The following is a 22,396-nucleotide window of genomic DNA, read 5'->3' on the forward strand; positions in this document are numbered from 1 at the left end:
GGGAGCCCATCCTCTCATGCTGCTGGCTGTCCTCAGCAACTCTTTCCCCCACATTGTTACTTTTGCTCCAAAACAACCTATCTCCCTTCTCTCCCTTTATCTAAATTCCTAAAGCCCGTGGTTGAGCTTGGCAAGATATTCTGTCAAATCCAAGGAAAGTAATTTATACTAATGTGTAAGAGACTGAACGACTTAACCATTCAAAGGAGCATTTGAGTTTTTAACAGAGTTTGTAAATTCAAAAACGCCTCAAACAGGTGGAATGTGCACAAGAGATCTTTTTGAAGCAGGTTCTCTCCCAATTCCACGTGCCTCCTGGGCCACTCCTACCCGCTTCCTTCAAGAACCAGGCTCAGCTGCGGGCCCTTCTGCGGAAAGCTGCCAGGGTGGGCGGGGACACAGGCCAGGCGCACCGGCGGGGGGAGCCGTCCGCAAACCTCAGCCCCCGCCTCTCCGAGCCCGGAAGGAAGCTGCGGCAGAGGAGGGGGCGCCCGGGATGCCCCTAGCGCGCCTCACCTGCGGGAGGGCACGTCCCGGGCTTTTATCTTCTGAGACGGGCCTGCGGGGGGAAAGGCGCTGATTAACCCATCCTTCCTGCCACCGCCCACTCCGAGCTTCCACGCAGCCGTCGCCGCCAGCTCGCCGCCCGGTGTCGGAGCTTGGGGCCGCCAGGGGCCCTGCAACTCGCCCCCGCGCTCCTCCTCACGCTTCTCCTCCTTCCCCCCGCCGGGCCAGGTCTGGAGCCGGGCGCCTCACCCCCGCCCCCCCCCCCCCCCACTACGGACGCGCTCGTCGAGAGGGCGGCGACTGCGGGGAGAGAGGGGCGCCGCCCGCCTCCCGGGGCCTGGAGCGCGCGTGGCCCCGGAGACGCCAGCGCCGCGCGGGGACTCACTGTGCAGCGCGCAGCGCCCCGACTCGGCTAGCTCCGCTCGGCGCGCGGGCGGGCCAGAGGATGCTGGCGGGCTTCCCCGGCTTCGGCCCTCGCTCCCGCCGCGGAGGGCCACGGGTGCGCCCCTAGCCGCGCCGTCGCGACCACTGAGGGGCCAGAGGGAGGGGGCCGGCCGCGCATGCCGGCCCCGCGAGCCGCAGCCCTAGGGGCGGGCGCCCCCGAATTTTCCAGCCTCCGTCGCCGCCGCCTCCTCCTCCTTCCTCCTGCGGCCGGGCGCCTGTGGATGCTGAGGGGCAGTCCTGCGCCTCTCCCGGCCGGATTCCCGGCCTGACGGCGGGAGAGTCGCGCCCCGGCCGGGGACCGTGGCTCTGGCGGGGCGGCGCGGCTCCGTGGGAAGCAGCCCCCGGGCGCGCTGAGCCCTCCTGTCCCCTCCCGCTGCACGCGTGACTCGGCCTCGCAGCCCGCGAGGGGACCAGCCCGGACCACGCGGCTCCCGAGTTTCTGCACAGGTAAACGGAGGGGCAGGGCCAGCCTTCCGGAGGGCAAACAGTGCCCCGAGGTGGGGAGCCTGAGTGGCCGAGGGGCTGGATGGGAAAGGAAGTAAACAGAGGAAGATTCGGGAACCCCCAGGATGGCTCTGGGTTTTTTTCTAGCATGTTTTATCTAGACCTTCTAGGGCTTGGGCCTGGAGGAGATTTATGTGAAGAAGTCAGGGACTGAGAGAGACGAGATGACCAAGGGTGCGACGGATGGAGAGGTGGCCAGGCCCGTCCATAGGCAGAGACAGGAGACGGGAGTGTTTGGGCGGACAGGACTAAGTGTGTGTGGTCGGGTGGTGGAGTGAGCATGGGGAGGCGGGAGAACGGCCCTGGTTCTGGAGCCCCTTGGAGCAAGGATTCTTTGAGGACAGCTGGAGTGGGTTGTGGAGAAAGCACAGGTAGAAAGGAAGATGGGCTTCTACTCAGTGATGTCCTTTTAAGTTCCAGATGGTCAGTGCTGCCTGTGCCGGGGAAGCCAGCTCTGTGTTCCTGCCCGAGGGGGCCGGCCGTCAGCCTGCCCCAGGTCCCCAAGAGCCCTGGTAGGTGGCCCATTCCAGAGTCCTTCCTCTGTTCACCGTCCGCTTCTCCAGAGCCAGTGGAAGCAGACACCAGCCAGGATGCCGAGGACCCAGGGCTTCTCCGATCCTGAGTACTCGGCCGAGTACTCAGCCGAGTACTCCGTCAGCCTGCCCTCTGACCCTGACCGCAGGGTGGGCCGGACCCATGAGATCTCTGTCCGGAACTCGGGATCCTGCCTGTGCCTGCCTCGCTTCATGCGGCTGACCTTCGTGCCGGAGTCCTTGGAGAACCTGTACCAGACCTACTTCAAAAGGCAGCGCCACGAGACGCTGCTGGTGCTGGTGGTATTCGCGGCCCTCTTCGACTGCTACGTGGTGGTCATGTGCGCGGTGGTCTTCTCCAGTGACAAGCTGGCTCCCCTGGCTGTGGCCGGGGTCGGGCTGGTGTTGGACATCATCCTGTTTGTGCTCTGCAAAAAGGGGCTGCTGCCCAACCGGGTCACCCGGAAAGTGGTGCCCTACCTGCTGTGGCTGCTGATAACAGCCCAGGTCTTCTCCTACCTGGGCCTGAACTTCTCCCGCGCCCATGCAGCCAGCGACACGGTGGGCTGGCAGGCCTTCTTTGTCTTCTCCTTCTTCATCACGCTGCCCCTCAGCCTCAGCCCCATCGTCATCATCTCTGTGGTCTCCTGCGTCGTGCACACGCTCGTCTTGGGGGTCACCGTGGCCCAGCAGCAGCGGGACGGGCTGAAGGGGATGCAGTTGCTGAGGGAGGTGAGTCCCACCTTTTGTCCCACCCAGCGGCTTCTCTTCCCAGCAGCTCTCAGCTGAGGTGGTACCCGTTTTGGAGATGGGGGTGGCATTGTTTTCTTTGCCCTTGAGTCAGAATGTCGGGGGGCAGGGGTCGTGGTCTGGGGTTCTCATCTGCCTGTGCAGGAAGGACCAGCTCTCCCTCAACCCCTGGTTTTGCAATAGAGCTTGTCTGTGGTTGGCCTTAGGGGTTGGAGGATTTCCGAACATTGGCCACTCTGTCACCTGTGCCCAGCCCGCGTGGGTGGCAGGAAGGCCCGCCTGGGCCTGGTCTTGAGCGAGGCAGCCTTGTGTTTGTCGTTGAGCTCTGCTGGGAAGACCTCTTGTGGGGAAAGAGGGCACCCTTGGCTTCTGGTCTCTAGCTTGTCATCGACTGGTTTCGGCGAGAGACTGAGTGTGTGGGCTCAGTGCCCCTCTGTCAAATGGGGACAGAGTTGGCCTGCCTAAAGTGGTTGTTATTAAGATCAAAGGTTGTGGGTAACCTCAGATAAGGAGACGTGAAGGACTGTGTGTTTGTCGTAAATCCCACTTCTGCTGGGAGCTCAGGGTGCCCGAGCAGTCAGATGATGTAGGAAGTGGTGGTCTCCCCACAGAAGGCATGTCATGGGGATGCAAACGGGGCCAGGGTCGCCGGCCACAGTGAGGGGGTGTCTGCTGGTTCCGGAGGATGCCTTCCTGTGGAAGGGGCGAAATTTTGGCCTCAGCTTAACTAATAGATAGTCTTGTGGTCCCACTGGGTGCCAAGACCCTGAGTAGTTTCTGAGGGGCTGCAGAGATCGGGAGATGTGATTCCTGGCCTTCTGCACTTATTATCTGGTAACCTATCTGGGGGCGGGGACTCCACAGGGCTTAGAGTCAATGAGTTCCACAGCTGTGCGTCCTACCCACTACCTGCTTATTTTATATATGAGCCCAGAGATGGAGAGTGACCTCTCTAAGGCCGCACAGCTAGTTGTAGCAGTCAGCGGCTGGAATGTCCATTTCTAGATTCCCATTTCAGTGCTCTTGCTACTACGTCACACTGCTACCGCCATCTTGGCCAAAGCCATTAGTCTCCTGTGATTGGGGGCTGAGTGTCCAGGGGCGCAGCAGTGCCGTTGGTGGTTGATGCAAGAAACCTGTGGGGCCGTCCCATTGCCTCCCGCTTAGTTAGATTGAAACACAGGTTTTTCTTCTGTTTTAAATTTTTCCTAGTTCTTGGACCAATATTCTTCCTGTTTTCCCATTCTGGCTCACACAGTGTCCTCTCTCACAGAAGCTTTGTGTGTTGATGCTCCAGGGGCCCAGCCCTGGGCTGGTGCACACGGATTGGTACAGGCACACAGAAAGGTCCCTTTTTCTCCCAATGCCCTGTGCGTAAAGGGTGACAGCCTGCCATTCCCCTCATGACTTCCGGCTTGTTGAACCTAAGGTTGTGCTGCTGCCAGCTGAGGGCCCTGCTGGAAGCTGTCTGGGCAAGAATGGCGAGAGGCATTCCTGTCAGGAATCGGTGACAAGCACAGCTTGGGGGCAGATAGGTGGGCATGGCAGCCTCTGGGGCCTGGGATCAAACTCTGAACCCTTTCCTTTTACTGAACAGTCACTTCTAGCCCATTCCTCTCTGCCAGGGCCCCTGGACCACATGAGTTTCCCATGTGCTTTGCTGCCCATGAAGGGAGCAAATCAGAAATTTTCCCCACTGGAGCCCAAGAGGCTGAACCCTTGATTGCTGGTGTCCTTTGGGCGCTGCTAAGAAAAACTCCAAAAGATTAGGAAACAGAAAAAAAAGATAGAAAAATAAGTAAATCAAGAATAGCAATATTAGCATCCCAGGAGAGCATGACCTTGACATGGAGGCAGTGCCTTGGGTGCAGCTTTGGGACTAGATGGGGAGGGAGAGGTGACTCCCAAGGTCCATGTGGGAGCCCGAGATAGAATGCAGGAGGCCCCAGCTTTCAGTGGGCTGTGTTCCAGAAGTTTCTGAGTCACTTGTTTGGGACTAATGTGACTTTTTATATATATATATATTTTTTTATTTTTAACAATTTAAAAAATATTTATTTAGGCTGCACCAGGTCTTAGTTGCAGCATGCAGGATCTTTAGTTGCGGCATGCATGTGGGATCTAGTTCCCCCACCAGGGATCAAACTTAGGCCCCCTGCATTGGGAGCGTGGAGTCTTACCCACTGGACCATCAGGGAAGTCCCATCATGTGACTTTTTAAAAGGTGCCTGGGTTCCCAGGCCCACTCACCAAAGTCTTAAGTCACAGTGTCCCTGCATTTGGTCTCTCAGAATACGGTGGAACTCTGAGCCCCCTGTGGCCCCGTGTTGTCATGGAGAGAGCACCTAGACACAGACCCCCCGGCCATGGAATGAAGCTCGCTCACCTGCCTGCAGCTCCCCTGGTCCCCTGTTACCTCCCGGCATGGGGCACCATCAGGGATAGGAGTGGGCAGGGGCTGGAGGACAGGGATATGAGAACCGGCAACCAGACCCCATCTCCCCCCACAATCAGAGTAGCCCCAGCCCCCGGCACCTCCTTGCTTTGCTTTCTTCTGCCCATAGACTCCCTTTTTCTTTCTCTTCTCCCGTCACCTGTTGGTTCCAGCCAGGGACCCCCTTCTGGGCTGGTGGGGGGATGAACCCAGTTTCCCAGTTAGAAGCAAGACACTGGATTTCTGGGGGTTTGTGAGTGCTGCTGTCACCGGCAGCACCGAAGGCACCTTTCCAGTGCCCAAGTCTTCTTCCTCTGCACCCTTCGTCCCCTCAAACCCATGTTTGGCTCTGTGGGAGAAAGACAGAAGGACACAGGGGCCTCAGGGTAGCCTGAAGTGTCAGAGACAAGCCACACAGCCTGCGCTGCCTGGGTTCTTGGGAGGTAGGCAGGTCAGGGTTCCCACTGAACAGCAGGTGGAGTCCGGGGCTGTGGGATGGGGCGATGCTGGGGCTTCGTTTATCAGTGGATGGGTGGCTCTAACTGAGCAACAGGTATGGCCTCGCAGCCTTTGGGGTCTGGAACTGAAGGGCGTCAGATCATGTCGTCGGAGGCTGTGGTGGAGGAGAGCGCGGCGTGGGGTTGGAGGGAGGGAGGAGCAAGCTGCGGCCGGCAGGCCTTTCCCACATTCCTCCCCCTGCCTGGCTCCTGGCCCAGCTTGCCTTTTACTCACCCCGAGCCGCCCAAGGGGTGAGCTGATGAAGCAGGAGGGGGTGGAGGGCAGGACCAGGTAGCTGCTGATGGGGGAGGATGAAGGGGGAGATGGGAGTGGGGAGAAAATGCAGCCGAGGTAGGGAACATTCCTGCGGCCCGTGGCTGCTCCCAGGACCCTCACATGTGCCCACAGACACCTGTTAGCTTCTGACAGGGTCCTGAAAGGAGTGAGACTGTGGCAAGCTAGGAGCGAGGAACCCCTGAAACATATTTTATAGCTTTATTTCACGGCAGAAAGGCTATTTAGGGGCAAAACTCTCTCTTGGAGTTACTAGCCTGTTAAGACCTTTATTCACAAATGAGAACATGATAGAGCAGTGGATGTGGGATTCCTTTCACACCTACAAATCACAGAGCAAATCATTCGCCCAGTGAATGAATATTCGGCTCCGGGGGAAGCTGATGCTTCAGATGCCCTGTCTGTAGGCTGGAGCTAAAGTTCATACACATCGTCTCAATCACTCCTGGGTGTTACTGGCTCCATTTTACAGATGAGGAAACTGAGGCTCAGGAGGACAAGAGAAGACAGAGGGGCTGGGTAACTGGGGAGGGATCACTGGTGAGTGAGATGGTGGGTGTGAGGGCAGGGGGCTTCCCTGAAAGCCTCTTTTTCTCTGGAAGCTGGCATCTGGGCCTCCTTCCTGCATCTGTGGCTGCCCCCAGATGCCTTTGCTATAAGCAGTGTTGAAGAACAGTGCCAAGAGGTGGGAGGACCTAAAATATCATAGGAAGCGCCCCTCTGTTTCACCCTGGGAATTGGTTGCAAGGGCAGGGAGAAGCCTGTGACAGAATGTTCCTGTTGGGAACGTGGCCAGGAGTGTATGAGAAGTGAGTGGGGGAAGCAGGAACGGGAGCTAGGCGGGGAGGCAGCAGCCTGGGGCTCTGAGCAGCTGAGGCGTGTGTGCAGGACACAGGCTGGGAGGGGGCAAAGCCAACCCAGTTCTTGGTCCTTTGGCCCTGGGCTCTGCCCCTGTCCCACAGATGGCTCATCCTCTACAAAAAGCGTGCAGATGGGTATCATGTAGGAACCGGGATAATAAGGAAATGCACAGAAGGGGACCAGGAGGCCATCGAATCCAGCTGCACGTGGGGGAAGAATAGTCAATTATTGAACATGTGAACAACTTTGCAGAAAGTTCCCCCCTCAGTGCTTCCCCTGGTCACATTTCTCTGGGGCCTTTTCTGATCCTTTTCTGTGTGTAAACAGGGTGTTTCCAGTCTGGCATCATCGTGCAAATGCATTTTAGGTCCCACCTTTCACCCACGTGATTTCACTGACATTTTGCCATGCACATGGGAGTCCTCGTGTTTATTATTTTAAATCAACACTTTGTCATCAGCCGGGTTTTTCCGGAGAGGGCCGCGTCAGTGGGGCCAGGTCCAGGCACCAGTCTCCATGCCAAGGTCTGGTGAAATCTCCAAGAGGCAGAATTGCTAGGACTCCAGGTTATTCTGCAATTTCTTCATCAATGTGCAGTGAATCCCAGTAGGGTGCTTCAACCCTGAATAAACCTTCAGCCAACCCCCAGCTGTCCCCTCATGAACATATGTACTCGTGATGATCTGCTTTACCGCGGGTACAGTCCTGACCGACGCTCAGACGTGTGAGCTCAGAGGTAACCCCTAGGTGGAAACCCAGCGAACATGGGGATGGACAAGGTACTCAGTGTGCTGAACTCTTGCTGTATTTCAGTCAAGTATTTTCCAGCAAGAGGTAGACAGTATTTCCTTTTTACAGATGGGGAAACTGAAATGTGTGATGAGTGAAATGGTTTGTCCGGAGCCACATAGCTAGAAGGTAGAGGAGCAGGGTTCGAATCTAGGTCAGTGGGATTCCAGAGTTCCTTCTCTTCTGCAGTCATAAAAGATCTTCCCTAAGAGTCTGTTGAGATACAGTTCCAACAGGATTGGGTCTTTAGTTTCTCCACCCACAACCATGAGAAGGAACAACATGGGGGTTGAGGAGGTGTTTCTAGGGGCAGAAGTATTGCCACTGATCAAGGAGCAGAGCTGTCTGGGGGTTCCGTGTTGCAGCCGACATTCCTTATGCCCCTTTAGGAGGCATTGTTACATTACAGGACATTGTAGTCACCAATATCTGTAATCATGACGCCCACTTCAAGAGAATATTAAATTACAGTCAGTATAAAGTGAGGTCTAATACTGCATTCTAAAAACGTTTTTGTCAGAAATGGATAAGAACACATTTGGACAAATAAGGATTACATTTGGGCTCTCTAGGAACTTCACTATTGTGGGTTGGCCCGTTTCTCAGTGGCGTTACTGCACATGTATTCCTTCATTTACCCTGTTTCAGTTATCCGTGGTTATATAACATATAACCTCAAAATTTAAAGCAATAACAACTGTTCTTGGCTTAAAACAATAACAGTTTATCTCATGATTCTCTGGGTTGACCGTGCTGAGCTGGATGCTTCTCTGCCTCACGTGGCACTGGCCGAGGTCACTCACTTGGCTGCCTGGACTGTTTCATTCATTGCCGGCATTCAGCTGACAGCTTTGTTGGCAAGCTCTAAGAAGGCCTTACTCACATGTCTAAAGCCGTCGAGCTTCTCCAGTGACCCCTCCAAGTGGTTAGCTTGGGCTTCCTCACAGCATGGTGGAGCATGGTGGTGTCTGGGAGACAGTGGTAGCTCTCAGAGGTTTTAAAGGCTAGACCCATCACTATTGGTCAAAGCACATCACAGGGGTAACCCAGGTGCAAGATAAGGGGAAATTGATTCTACGCCTTGGCATGAGGGTGATATGTACATACAGGGAAGGAAGGAATGGAGGGCAGCCGTCTTCTGAGGCTGTTTACTAAACCAGGTGGCACGTGGTGGATGTTGGGGAGAAGAGATGAAGAGAGCCATGAGTCTGGCTGGGGTACCACAGGATGCCTCAGAAGTGAGAAATGTGGTCCACTGTATAGTTGGCTGTATAGTCAGCCCTCTGTATCTGTGAATGTGAAACCTGCAGATATGGAGGGCCAACTGTCTTCGTTGTACTATGCCATTTTATATATGCCATTGATATCCACGGAGGCCCCTAGAACCAGTCTTCTCCAGATACTGAGAGATGACTGTATATAACTTTTTGAAGGTATTGGTTCTCTATGAGAGCCAATCCATCATTTCTAAGATTTTTCAGAAAGTTAGAAACTGCATTGCACATGAAAAGATGATGGCTCGTGGTTCACCTGCATGGGCTTTGCCTTACCTTACCTTCAGAAGAAGAATTTTTTTCTTAACTTTTCCAACACGCATACCCTCTCTGTCCAGGGTACTGCACTAGGTTACGGGGAGGTACACCTGCCTCTAGTCACGACCCCAGCACCAGTGCCGGACCTTTCTGTCCACGTGTCAGCTAGATGGGCAGCCTGGCTCTGGCGTTTGTATTCCTTTCCCAGGAGGTGGGAATTTGCCAGTGTGCATCCTTCAGAAACATGTCAAATTTGTCTTCCTAGCAGGTTGTTGTTTGCCTCAAGGAGAGTAAGACCAATAGTACAGGCCCTCTGCAGCCCCTTGCAGTGCCTTGGTCCTGACTGTCACTCTATAAATGTTTGTTGAATAAATACCTTCCTGCTTTGCTTTTATCTTTACTTCCTTCCTCATCAACTCTGGTTGACAGTTTGATAAATTTTTGGTTAGATCCAGGCTAGGGAAATGTTCTGGTACTAACCTAAGTGATTAGAGAATGATGTTTTTAAAGCAAGACTTATATAACTCTTCAAGAGTGCTAATCAGTACTCCTTTGCCACTTCTTTTTTTTTTTTTTTTTTTTTTTTGCGGTACGCGGGCCTCTCACTGTTGTGGCCTCTCCTGTTGCGGAGCACAGGCTCCGGACGCGCAGGCTCAGCGGCCATGGCCCACGGGCCCAGCTGCTCTGTGGCATGTGGGATCTTCCTGGACTGGGGCACGAACCCGTGTCCCCTGCATTGGCAGGCGGACTCTGAACCACTGCGCCACCAGGGAAGCCTTGCAATCATCATTTTTAATGGCTGCATAATATGATGTTGGCTAAATGTACCATAATTAACTCAACTCTTCCTTTTCTGTAGGGCATTTGGTTACTCTTAATTTATTAATTTTATGTATTTATCATCTATATTTCATTTACTTATTATTATTTGTATGTAATACTAGCAGGCCCATGGCCTCTCTCCTGTCCCCTCCTGGTGATTTTATATCTAATGCTCCTTCCTTCCTCTGATCACGGTTTCAGCTGTTTCTCCCAGCAAAATTCCTCTTTGTGGTTCTGAAGAAATTTGCTTTGATTAGTAATGAAACCTTGTCTTCCCCTTTCCCGTTCCTCTCTTCAAGAGCACTTTCTTTGTTGTAAACAGAAAAGAAAATGACACGTTTCAGAAGAAATCCCACCTCACGCTTTACCCCCATTCAAAACCCCAGCGTAAGCAGACTGGATTGGAACCCTGGCGGGATTTCCGTGGTTGTGGGTTGTGTTCCGCGTCATTTTAGGGCTGGTCCCCATGAAATGTAACGTGGGGCCAGCTGAGTCAGAGCTGGCAGCGTCAGGCTGGGCAGCCACCTTTCCAGGCCAGAGTCGGCCCTAGGTGGGCTCCTCGGCTGCACCTGGAAGGCTGAGTTTTTCACCCAAGGGGACCAGGCCCTGGGGCATTGATCCCCCTGGGTCTCATTCTTAAGAGACTGACCCATAAGCCCAAGGCTTAGTCACCGACCTGCTGGTGGTAGGTGGCCCTTCCCACCCTCCCAGGAAGGGGAATACTCTGTTACTTGGCACAGATTTACTGCAAATTCCTAAGAAACCACATCACTAATTTCCTGGAGGGGGATCTGAGCAAAGGGCATTGCCTGGTGCTGGGGGGCGGTCATCTTCCCAGGCTGGGGCTGGGAGCTGCCCCCTGCCGCCCCCGGGCTCGTTTCCCAGCACTGGGCGACGCTGTCAGCTAGACACAGCTTCCCCCAGATTGCCAGAAGAGTGCCACAGTTTCTCACCTGTCAGCACTCTGTTTTCTAAACTCCTACACATGATTACAGTTTATCTTTCATCGTGCAGTATTGAGCACTCTGGAAGACACATTAATCCCCCTTCCCTAAATTGGGGTTGCAGTTGTGAATATTATATTGCCCATCTCTGGGGACAGATCTGGGACACTGCCTCTTTATTTCAGTAAAGGGCCCAATGTAGGTGGTTACTTTAGGGAACCACCATGTCCTGTCCCTTCAGTGTCCTGTCTCAGACCAACTGACCTCTACATTTTAAACTAACCCAGGGGCCTCAGAAGCCTGACCCGTGGGTGGGCTTTTCTGCTTCGGGAATCTGAGAGCCCTGGCTTCATAGTCATTGACTTGGTTTACTTCCTGGCTCCCCCCACTTACCAGCTGGGGGATCCTGTGTACATTATTCAGTCTAAGTCTAGTTTCTGCTCTGTGAAGTGGCCTAATAACACCTCCTTCGCTGGGTTAGTGTAGGGATGAAACACACACTAGCGATGAAAACATGTCCTTTTGGTTGGTGCAGGCCCGGATACACAGCTGGCGCTAGAAAAATGCTTGTTGCTTTGGCTGTCGCTGTCATTAGTATTAGTGGCTCTGATGGAGAGGAATGTTTAAAAAGCTGGGGCCAACCCCAAGGGAGGGAAGAGCAGCTCCATGCTCTGGATGTCTGCAGGGCACCTGGATTGGGTCATCAGACACTCATCACCCCATTATTTATTTATCAATTTTTTTGCTGGGCCACCATTTTTCTTGTTGTTGTCTTAGAAACGAGACGCATGCTTTTCAGTTGAAGTTCCCTGTGAGGACAAAGAATTCTGTACTTTTGATGCAGGGTTGTTGGTTTGCATCACAGCCGTGGCTTTTCACTTAATATCTTTTTCCTTTATTCCTTCTTTTTGGAGGAATCAGTTAAGATTAGTAGCAGGAGACGTAGAGAATGGACTTGAGGACACGGGGAGGGGGAAGGGTAAGCTGGGACGAGGTGAGAGAGTGGCATGGACATATATACACTACCAAATGTAAAACAGATAGCTAGTGGGAAGCAGCCGCATAGCACAGGGAGATCAGCTCGGTGCTTTGTGACCACGTAGAGGGGTGGGACGGGGAGAGTGGAAGGGAGACGCAAAAGGGAGGGGATATGGGGATATATGTATACATATAGCTGATTCACTTTATTGTACAGTAGAGACTAACACAATGTTGTAAAGCAATTATACTCCAATAAAGATGTTTAAAAAAAAATTTAGTGGCAGGTGGGGGAGACAGGGAAGGAAGTCTCTGGAATGATTTGGACTGGAGGAGTGTCAAACCTGCTCTTCCATTAGGTTGAATGCTTGAGCTGTGTGGAGCTTGTTCCCTTTATTGCGAATAAAGGGGACACAGGGCTGTGGGGTGTCCCCGTTGCTCCTGGGTGGCCTCATTTTGTTCGTTTTCACGCACACCTCATGACACTTATCACTGGATTTAGCGGTAGAAAAGATCGTGGAGCTCACAGTTCAATTTACAGGGGTAATAAAGTGCCCAGGATAGAGTGAAGATGCAGTGTGGTTGGTGTCAAGCCCAAGCCTTCTAGGTCCAAATGCAATGCAAGTCCTCTAATCTGATGAGATTGAGACAGGTGGTTGGTCAGTTAATGCAAAAAGTTAAATTATTGTGATAGTGGTCACACAGCTGTGTGTCAGAACACATAATGATACACCAAAGAGAGTGAATTTTACTGTATGTGGAAAAAAAGGGAGTAAAAACAAAGCTAGATGGTGGTAAGCACCGGTGGTCATTGGATGACCTTGACACATTGTGTGTGTAAGAGCCATGATGCCTTCGACACTGTGGGGCGAGGGGGGGTTTGGATGGGGCACAAAGAACATTCTGAGGTGAAGGAAGCATTCCCTGTGGTGATTGTGGATGTAGTCACACAGCTGTGTGAATTTGTCAACACTCGTCAAAATATACATTTTATTATCTACTATTATTATTATTAGGCCGTGCCACGTGGCTTGGGGGATCTCAGTTCCCCAACCAGGGATTGAAGCCCGGCCCCCTGCGGTGGAAGTGCAGAGTCCTAACCACTGGGCCGCCAGGGAATTCCCAAAATACACATTTTACACGGGTGCTCTTTATTGTATGCAAACTATAACTCAACAAAGTAGATTTTTAAAAGTCAGTAGAATCCAGCAATCACAAAAAATTGCACATAAATATATACATTTATATGCATTTAAAATAGCTTATTTCAGTTGAAAACATTTAGCTGCTTTTGTGGAAAGGAAAAATCTTTCCTTCGCATCTGGGTGCTCTTGTTGGTGTTCCTTGAGGCCTTTTGTAGCTAAGATGTGTCCTCTGTAATTTCTAGTTTCCTTAAAGTGGAGGGAGGATTAAAAGTCACTTGGAAATAATCTAGGTACAGAATCCTAGATTTTTATGACTTTTTTTGGGGGGGCTAAATTTTTGCAGTTTTGCCCACGTCTAATTCAGCAGCAGTTTCTATTAGCTACTTACATTTATTCAGGAACTTCCAAAATGTTCACTTTACTTTTCTTAGAAATAACAACTGTCTTTCATACTCATATTTTATCTGTTTAGGTTCTTCAGTAAGTTATGTAAATGTAATACCAAAAAACAACTGACATAAGCAGGTTTGGGACTAAACACAACTGACTTTTGGGAGACACTCCAGAAGTCGGAGCAGATGTGCAGGAAAGTTTTGGAGAGGATCCTGCCAGCTGTGCATGTAAGGTCAGCAGGTTTTACAGAGGGTGGATAAGCTTTGCTCCTGGCCCTCCTACTGGAGCCCCATCCTGCCCCCTCTTAGCATCTGGTCCTGGTTCTAGTTTATCCAGAGGAAGTGCACACGTCTGCCTCTTGTTCTCTACCCAGCAGCCCTCCTAATATTTGAGTTCAGCCATCTTGTTCTCTCTCTGTCTCCTCTTCAGCCTAACCCATTGAACTTTTTCAAGAAGTCCTCAGGTGACATTTCCGGACCTTACATCATGCTAGCACTTCTCTTTGGCTGCAAACTGAAACGTGGTGCTTGGGGTGCCTTCTCCCCCCCCTTTTTTTTTTTTTTTTTGCGGTACGCGGACCTCTTACTGCTGTGGCCTCTCCCGTTGCGGAGCACAGGCTCCGGACGTGCAGGCTCAGCGGCCTTGGCTCACGGGCCCAGCCGCTCTGTGGCATGTGGGATCCTCCCGGACTGGGGCACGAACCCGCGTCCACTGCATCGGCAGGCAGACTCTCAACCACTGCGCCACCAGGGAAGTCCACCTTCTTCCGTTTTACACGCATTTCCCCCTGCCTGCTCTAAGAACCCTGCCCATCTTGCCTTGTCGCAGGACACAAATGCTAGAGGTAAAATTCTACAGCTGTAATTTGAGGTTTGGTGGGGAGGGTGGTCTCCACTCCTGGAAAATTTAGGCATCAGGTCTTAATAAAAGAATTATAGTCCACGTGAAAATTGAAGTTAATAGAGAGGAGCCCACTGCTGCTTAGATGGCAGGACAGCTCTCCAGAGACTGACGGAATGTTCCCGGCCTGGCAGGGTGTGCTGTTTAAGGGATTGGGGCGACTGAGGAACTGTTTGTTCCCAGGGACCGTTCCACTGGAACTGCTGCTCGGGGCTGGAGGTATGTTTGCCTCCCTGGGCTGCCCTCTGACCACGGCCGTGTCCCTCTGCAGCCTGCACGCCCCCTATACCTCTCCCTTTCCCACTGCTTCTCTGTTCCTGTCGCCCTGCCGGAGCAATAAAGATCAGCACGATTACCAGGTTACCCAGAATCTGACCCGTCCTCTTCTTTGTCTGCCCTCTTCTTTTCCTACAGGGATACTGTGTTTGTTGTTGATTACTTAGGATGTATAATTGCATGTGTGTGCCTGTTGATGGACATCTATTGTCCTTCTGTCTACAAATTTATCTTTTCACTCAGCCAAACACGTATGGTCTGGACACATGTTTACACAAGTTCCTGGGGATACAGAGACAGTAACCTCGGGTCCTGCCTACAAGGGAGGCCCAGCTTGGTTTATTTACATTTTTTTAAAAAATAAATATTTATTTTTGGCTGCATTGGGTCTTCACTGCTGCGCACGGGCTTTCTCTAGTTGCGGTGAGCCAGGGCTACTCTTTGTTGCAGTGCACAGGCTTCTCATTGTGGTGGCTTCTCTTGTTGCGGAACACGGGCTCTAGGTGCGTGGGCTTCTGTAGTTGTGGCATGCAGGCTCAGTAGTTGTGGCTTGCTGGCTCTAGAACGCAGGCTCAGTAGTTGCAGTGCACGGGCTTATTTGCTCCGCGGCATGTGGGCATGTGGGATCTTCCTGGACCAGGGCTCGAACCCGTGTCCCTTGCATTGCCAGGATGATTCTTTTTTTTTTTTTTGAAGGCGGATTCTTAATTACTGTGCCACTAGGGAAGTCCTGGTTTATTTACTTTCTTTAAAAAAAAATAAAAAAGAATCATCTGGATATGGACCTGGCGCAGAGCAGTCCCTCCATAAATAGTTGTTGAATGTTGATGCATGAATTTTTAGTAAGCTGAATCGCATGAAATGGCCAATATCCAACCACTTTCAACGTGCAAACAATGGCAATTTCACTTCATATCGTTCTGTTTAATATAAAAGTAATAGATGTGCTCATTGTGGAAAGCCTGGGAAATACTAAGTAGTACGGGAAAATATTACCCATGATATTATCTTTCAAGGATACCTACTGTTAACATTGGGTCCCTTTTTACAGATCGATAGATGTGACGATTGATTTTTTTCTATATCATGTGTTGTGCTTATTGTAAGAAATAATTCAACCGAGGCAGAAGTACGAAGCATAAAAGTAGAAGCCCCCCTTTCCTCTGCCGCCCCCCCCCACCCTAGGCAGCTGTTGCCAAGTGTGTGGTGGGTATACTTCCAGAGAGCATTCTGTGAATTTGCATTGTTATGTGATATGTGTACATTTAGGATTGAGAGGTTGTGTATGTAAGTTTCGGCAGATCAGCGAAGCAAACCTGTCAGCGCTAACGTCCACACATTCCTCTCCGGTAGCTGGTGTCCCCCTCGAGGTGGTGACGTGTCCCCATGAACTGAAGCCCTTCCCTCCTTCAGCCAGGGGCCCCCACATGGGGTCCACTCTGGTGGCCCCTCGCGTGCACCTGCAGCCGCTCCTCTAGCTGAGAGGAAGCGTCGTCGTATCCACGTACCCACCGAGTGCTGACATCCTTTGTGTTTGTGACTTTGCCTGTTTTATCACCAACTCTTCAGTGAACAGGAGTGGAGCTCAAACTCTGCCCCTGTGGGCGCAGGTCTCAGGAAAACCATTTGATGTTGCTGAGCTTGGTTTCCTCCTCGGTAAGTGAGGAGAATAGGGGGTGGGAGCCCCGTGAGCACGAGCCAGCCGCCAGGCCGGGTGCTGGGCTCCAGCGGCTGGATCTGCCTCTTCCAGCTCTGAGATCTTGGTCACCTTGCTTAGTCCTCTCTGGGCCTTCGTTACTAAATCTCTCAACGAGCTAATAAGGCTCCTAGACTAGTGCTCACTTCATGATCTTGCCGTGCTGGTGATACGCACTCGCTCCTCCAGGGTTGTGGCCAAGGTTGTAATGAGAGGATGAGTGGAAGCACTTTGTAAACCACAGAGCCCCATTCAGATGCAGGTGTTACTATGATGATATGCTTATCTGTCACTGTGTAAAACCCCAGACTGTATCCCTGTTGGGAGGTGCCAAACTGCATTGTGCTTGAGTGGTATTTACAGATCTGGAGGGCTTGGGGTTTGCACCTAAGAGGATCTCGTTCCTGCTGCTTTCTGCCCCTGCTGCCCATACTGCTTATGCCAGGAGGGGTGGCCTCGGAGATATTACTGAGCGTTTCCAGAGGGGATGCTGAGGCCCAGAGGGGAAGTGACTTGCTTGAGGCCCCACAGACAGTCTCAGTGCCTCTGTCTGTAGCCTTGGTCTCCTGGCCCCTAGGCCAGTACTCTTCTGACCCCTCAAAGAGGGCACTCTGTGCTCCACTGTGCCCCACTGTGCGCTGGGGCAGGGACCCCGTGACAGGAGCAGGAAGCAGACAGGAGATGGAGAGTCTGTTCCTAAGTAGCCAGAGTGGCTCTGCTTCGGGAACTTATGTGGAGACGGGAGCGTCCAAGGCGGGTGGCTGGGAGGGGTAGGTGGGCATTGCAGGCAGGTGACATTGGGGTAATGGAGTGAAAGGAGTGAGTGAGGGGCCATTGGGGTGGTAGGAGGAAGTTGTTCAGGTAGGAGGCTGTTGAGCATGTGGTTGTGTGGGGAGAATGAGAGGTGGAGATGGAAGGAGCGCAGGTCACCTGGTGTGGGCGTGTTTGAAGGGATGGTGTGGCGTTCTGGGCCATTGAAAGACTTTCCAGTGTAAAACTGGGATGGCCTCAGGCTTCTTGTCTTCTGCTGGTGAGCTGCTCTTGGTTGCGTGGTCCATTTTGCTTTTGTTCTTCTAATTTTGGGAATTCTGTTTGCTTTCTTGGGGCCTCCCACACCTTACCAGGCCAGGGATCTCTCCCCAGAGACCTGGATCCAAGAGCTGAGTTGCTTCCTGGATCATGATTGCCTACTCCTGCCCCCCTGGTTTTATAAGGACGTCGGAAGCTGGAATGTTTTTTTTCCAGCTCTTGAGAGCTACATTGAGAGACTGGTCTGAGAGTGAAGATCCTTGGAGGATGTTTCCTCTGGCTCAGTATAATTGACTTAATCTGCTGTGTGTCTCATTTTTCCCTTTGGAAAAAGGAGAGATGCTGCCTGACTCACTCTTTCCTAAAATACTGTGTGCGCAACTTCTTCCTCAGCAAAGGCTCGCATAGGCGCATTTTGACAGAACATCGCTCTTACTCCCATCACAGGGTCCAATAGCTTTCTTTCTTTTGGGTCTGAGGGTGGGACTCATCCCAAAATCACTTGACAGGATGTCCGCAAGCTCTCAAGGAGCCACTGTGACAGACAAGACCTGTGAGAGTACAGAGAAAAGGCATCATTCTGTCTTGCTTGGGAAAGTTCTCACGGAGGAGGCAGTACTGAGGTGTGCCATGAAGGGGAAATTAGATTTTGAGCCCTGGATTGGTAAGGGGCAGAGACAGTTGCTGGTGGGCAGTGGTGTGAGGATGCATACACACACACACACACACGCACACACACACACACACACACACAGAACTTTTGACTGCAGAATTGGGTGTATGAGATAGTAAAAGAGAAGGCTGGAAGGCAGTTTGGGATCTCAAGTGGATGACCTAGAAAGCGATTTGAGATTGCTTTGACTGCATTCTGTAGGCAGTGCGAGCAGCAGAGTCCCAGAAGAAGAACAGAGAGAAGACAGAAAAAGCATTTTTCTAATAGTGAAAAAATTTCCAAATTTGATGAAAACTATAAACCCACAGTTCAAGAAGCTCAAAATAACTCAGATAAATATAAAGAGTAAAAATAAAGAGAATCCTACCAAGGCACATCATCATCAAGTTGCTTAATACTAGTAGTTAAGGAGAAACTCATAAAAACAACCGGAAAGAAAGAAAAAAAAGACACATTACATAGAGGAACAGAGATAAGAATGATTGTAGATGTCTAGCCAGAAATTATTCAGGGCAGAAGACAATAGAACTGAAAAATAGGTCAATCTATAATTCTATACCCAATGTCCTTCAAAAAATGAAAGTGAAGTGACGAATTAAAGTGGAGAGAATTCATCACCAGCTGACCTGCACCACAAAAAGTATTAATGAAAATTTTTCGAGCAGAAGAAAAATGATACTAAATAGACATTTGGACTGCACAGAAGAATGAATAGGCCTCTAAATAGTAAATCTGTGGGAAAATGAAAGTTATTTTTTCTCATTTTTAATCTCTTTTTAAAAGACTAAAGCAAAAATATAAATGATGTACTGTGGAGTTTATAACATAGAAGAATAATGTATGACAACAATAGAACAAAAGACAGGCAAGAAATGAAAATATACTCTTATACTATATGTAAAGTAGTAATATTTGAAGTAGACTATATTAAGTTGAAGATGCATATAGGCATAGCTCATTTTATTGTACTTTGCTTTATTGCGGTTCTCAGACATTGTGTGTTTTACAGACTGAAGGTTTGTGGCAACTCTACGTTAAGCAAGTCTGTTGGCACCATTTTCCTGGCAGCATTTGCTCACTTTATGTCTCTGTGTCACATTTTGGTAACTTTTGCAATATACCAGGGCCCCTGATTTAGAGGACTTGCTAAGGAATGATAATTAGGAACTTGTCTGGCTCCAGAGCTGTTGTTCATTGCATGGTGTCACTCTGCCTCCCGGGTAGGGGCTGGAGGAGGACTTGTTGACGAATGGTTCAAGGTTTACTGGTGTCCCCACACAGCAGGCAGAGCACTGTGGGCTCGGAAAGTACTTGATAAGTATGGTCTGGGCAGTTGGCTCTCGCAGCTGCTGGCATTGCCACAAGGGGCTTCCCAATAGGGATTGGGCAGAGGGACAGGAGCGGGACTGAGCCCTTCAGCTGGGAGCAGGGTCCTGGGATGGAGCTGCATCAGCAGCCTTGCAGCCCGGCCGGCACGCAGTGGACTCGGGGAGAGCTGACGGGCAATGGGGGAGGGCCGTGGCAGTGGGAAAACAGTTGAGAGCCATAGGGAGGGACAATGGGAGTTCATATCAGGATGAACTTTATAGGACAGCGCCAAGGGACACAGAATCGTATTTAAATAGTAAAATGCAGCAATCAGGTTACAGGACTGGTGGCGTTGGAATCTCCTGGGTGGGGAAGGAGCGCTTTTCAGAAGGCAGATTCCTGGCCCTCCACCAAATATACGAAAGCAGAATGTCTGAGGGTAGAACCTTAGAACAGGTTTGGGAGCCGTTGGTACTTACCGCCTTCCCAGGTGTTGAGAAGACGTATTGAAGGAGATGAAGAGAGCTGGAGAATTGGGAACAAAGTTTTGTGGTGATTCTGGGAATTTATCATACACCTAATCATAATAACCAACACTTATTAAGACTTGCTGTGTGCCCAGCACAGTACCGTGCCAGGTGCGTTACATCATCGTCTTCACAAATTCTCAAACCCACCCTGAGGTAGGAATCATGTTATTCTCATTTCATAGAGGAGGGAGCAAGCTTAGAGCAGTGGTTACATCTCCCAAGGCCACAGCCAGTGGTGGTAGAGTTGGAATTCAAGCCCAGTTTCTAACTGCTGTGTTTTACTGTCCCTGAGTGTTTACCTTACTGAGAGATGGCGTGTGTGTGTGTGTGTGTGTGTGTGTGTTAATTGGGAAGGGTAGGGACAGATGGTTCTCGGGGGCCCATAGAGGAAGTATGCCACAGGAAGTGTGGTGCCGGCCGTGAGCTGGGAGAGACTCGGATGCCCTTGTGGGCAGACCACTGGTGATGCTGATATGGGCCTCAGTCCTCCACTCAGGTGGGGAGAAGATCTGGTCTCTTACGTGTCAAAAGTGTAAGGCCGGGCTTCCCTGGTGGTGCAGTGGTTGAGAGTCCGCCTGCTGATGCAGGGGACATGGGTTCGTGCCCCGGTCCGGGAAGATCACACATGCCACGGGGCGGCTGGGCCCGTGAGCCATGGCCACTGAGCCTGTGCGTCCGGAGCCTGTGCTCCACAACGGGAGAGGCCACAACAGTGAGAGGCCCGCGCAACGCAAAAAAAAAAAAAAAAAAAGTGTAAGGCCGATTAGTGGGGAAATTAGGCAAAAACCAAAGGGAAATATTTTTAAAGTCGGGAACTTCTCCGGAAGCCAGGGGATGGTTTTAGAGCTCTTTTGGAAACCTGGGTTATGTGTGTTCCCAGGGTGAGAAAATCCCTGCCAGCTGGGTGGCCGGTCTCTGAGGGAAAGGACGGGGGTAGCACTCACGGGTGGACAAAGCATTTGAGGAAAGAGGAAGAAAACCAGGTCCAAAGAACTTAGACCAAGTGAGCTGTGTACATTGTTTGTAAGGGACCTCGAGGGCGATGGCGAGAGGCCCTCTATGCCAGCAGCGATTACTCTGTGTGGAACCATCGCGACTGACTGCAGCCACCTTGCCCCTGCCTTTCCCCAGGGAAGGCTCATTAGTGAGAGGAGATGGTTATTCTGTGGGGATAACCCGAACCAGCTCCAGTTTACGAGAGGGGGCCTCCTTTGCACGTGTTGGCACTGAACGATGAGTGACAGACGATTGGCTGGGCAGCTCTGGGCGGGGGCGTCTCCCTTCACTCCTGGTGGTTCCAAATCCCCGCCCTTCGCCGAGCAGAGCGGGAGGGGGTGGGGGCGAGGCCCTCGGGTACTGCGCCCGGATCTTGTTTGAAGGCTGTCCGAAGGTTTATCTTCGCAGCTGGCCCTTTGAGAAGTTTGGCAGGAGGCGAGGTGTGTCCCGTAGAAACAGGTGCCCAGGGGAGGTTCTCAGCGGCTCTGGGGCGGGGCTCCCCACCACGGGGTGTTTACTGAGGGCCTCTGAGTGCAAGGAGGGAGTTTCCGTGAAGAGGAGTCTCTGTTTCTAAGGGTCCCCGGGGGCTTCCCTGGTGGCGCAGTGGTTAAGAATCCGCCTGCCAACGCAGGGGACACGGGTTCGAGCCCTGGTCCGGGAAGATCCCACATGCCACGGAGCAACTAAGCCTGTGCGCCACAACTACTGAGCCTGCGCTCTAGAGCCCGCGAGCCACAGCTACTGAAGCCCGCCCGCCTGGAGCCCGTGATCCGCAACAAGAGAAGCCACCGCAATGAGAAGCCCGCGCACCACAACAAAGAGTAGCCCCCGCTCGCCGCAACTAGAAAAAGCCTGTGCACAGCAATGAAGACCCAACGCAGCCAAAATAAATAAATTAAAAAAAAAAAAAAAAAGATGTTAAGGGTCCCCAGGTCTGCTGACGGTCAGGGTGTTCCAAGCGAGTGGATGGAACAGTAGAAACTTCAGATGGTGCCCCTTGTCTTTCTTGCCTCTACAGAGAGATTAGCTGCAGAAAGATGAGGCAAAAAGAAGAAAAGAGAAATTGTCCTAAATCTCCCTCCCTTACACGGTAACCACTGTTGATGTTTTGTTGTTTCTGCTCCTGCCCTGTGTCATTTCTACTCTGAAAATGAGAGCAGAGTGTGGCTGTGTATTTAAACTTTTTTTTTTCTCTTAATGACTTACCTTGCACTTATTTCCTCGTTAAGAAACTAGAGGAGAAACACGAGGAGAGTGTGATAGCTCAGGGGCGGGGCCATCCGGGAAGGCTTTGCGGAGCAGGCAGGGTTTAGCTAGATCTTGAGGGAAGGGCTGAAGGTGATGGGGGATACAGTCGGGGGCCAGTTCAGGTGGGGTGCTTCTCACGTTGGAGGATGCAGGGGTGTGCTTGTCTACGACTATGGTGTCCTTGAGGCCTCAGGATAACTATGGCATCGGTGTTAATATCCTCTCTGCCCATCTTCCTCTGCCCTTCTCTCCTCACCTTTTTCCTTTCCTCCCTCTCTTCCTTCATCCTCTCCCTCCTTCCCCCACTATTCA

At 51.6% G+C, this 22,396-nt stretch overlaps 1 protein-coding gene across 5 annotated transcripts in view; it reads left to right on the forward strand.

The window, feature by feature from the left end:
• The first annotated feature begins 418 nt into the window (after window positions 1-418).
• ADCY3 (adenylate cyclase 3) overlaps window positions 419-22,396 on the forward strand; it is a 98,858-nt gene continuing 76,880 nt past the window's right edge. For 4 of the 5 annotated variants that reach the window (XM_067703546.1, XM_067703548.1, XM_067703549.1 and 1 more), the window contains exons 1-2: window positions 419-1,398; window positions 1,870-2,720. In XM_067703546.1, coding sequence (XP_067559647.1) covers window positions 2,046-2,720 — 675 coding nt within the window. In that variant the 5' untranslated portion in view covers window positions 419-1,398; window positions 1,870-2,045. The remainder of the gene's footprint in view (window positions 1,399-1,869; window positions 2,721-22,396) is intronic. The other variant, XM_067703547.1, reaches the window with a different exon arrangement.

This window comes from Pseudorca crassidens, chromosome 14, assembly GCF_039906515.1.
Source record: "Pseudorca crassidens isolate mPseCra1 chromosome 14, mPseCra1.hap1, whole genome shotgun sequence".
Lineage (NCBI taxonomy): Eukaryota > Metazoa > Chordata > Mammalia > Artiodactyla > Delphinidae > Pseudorca > Pseudorca crassidens.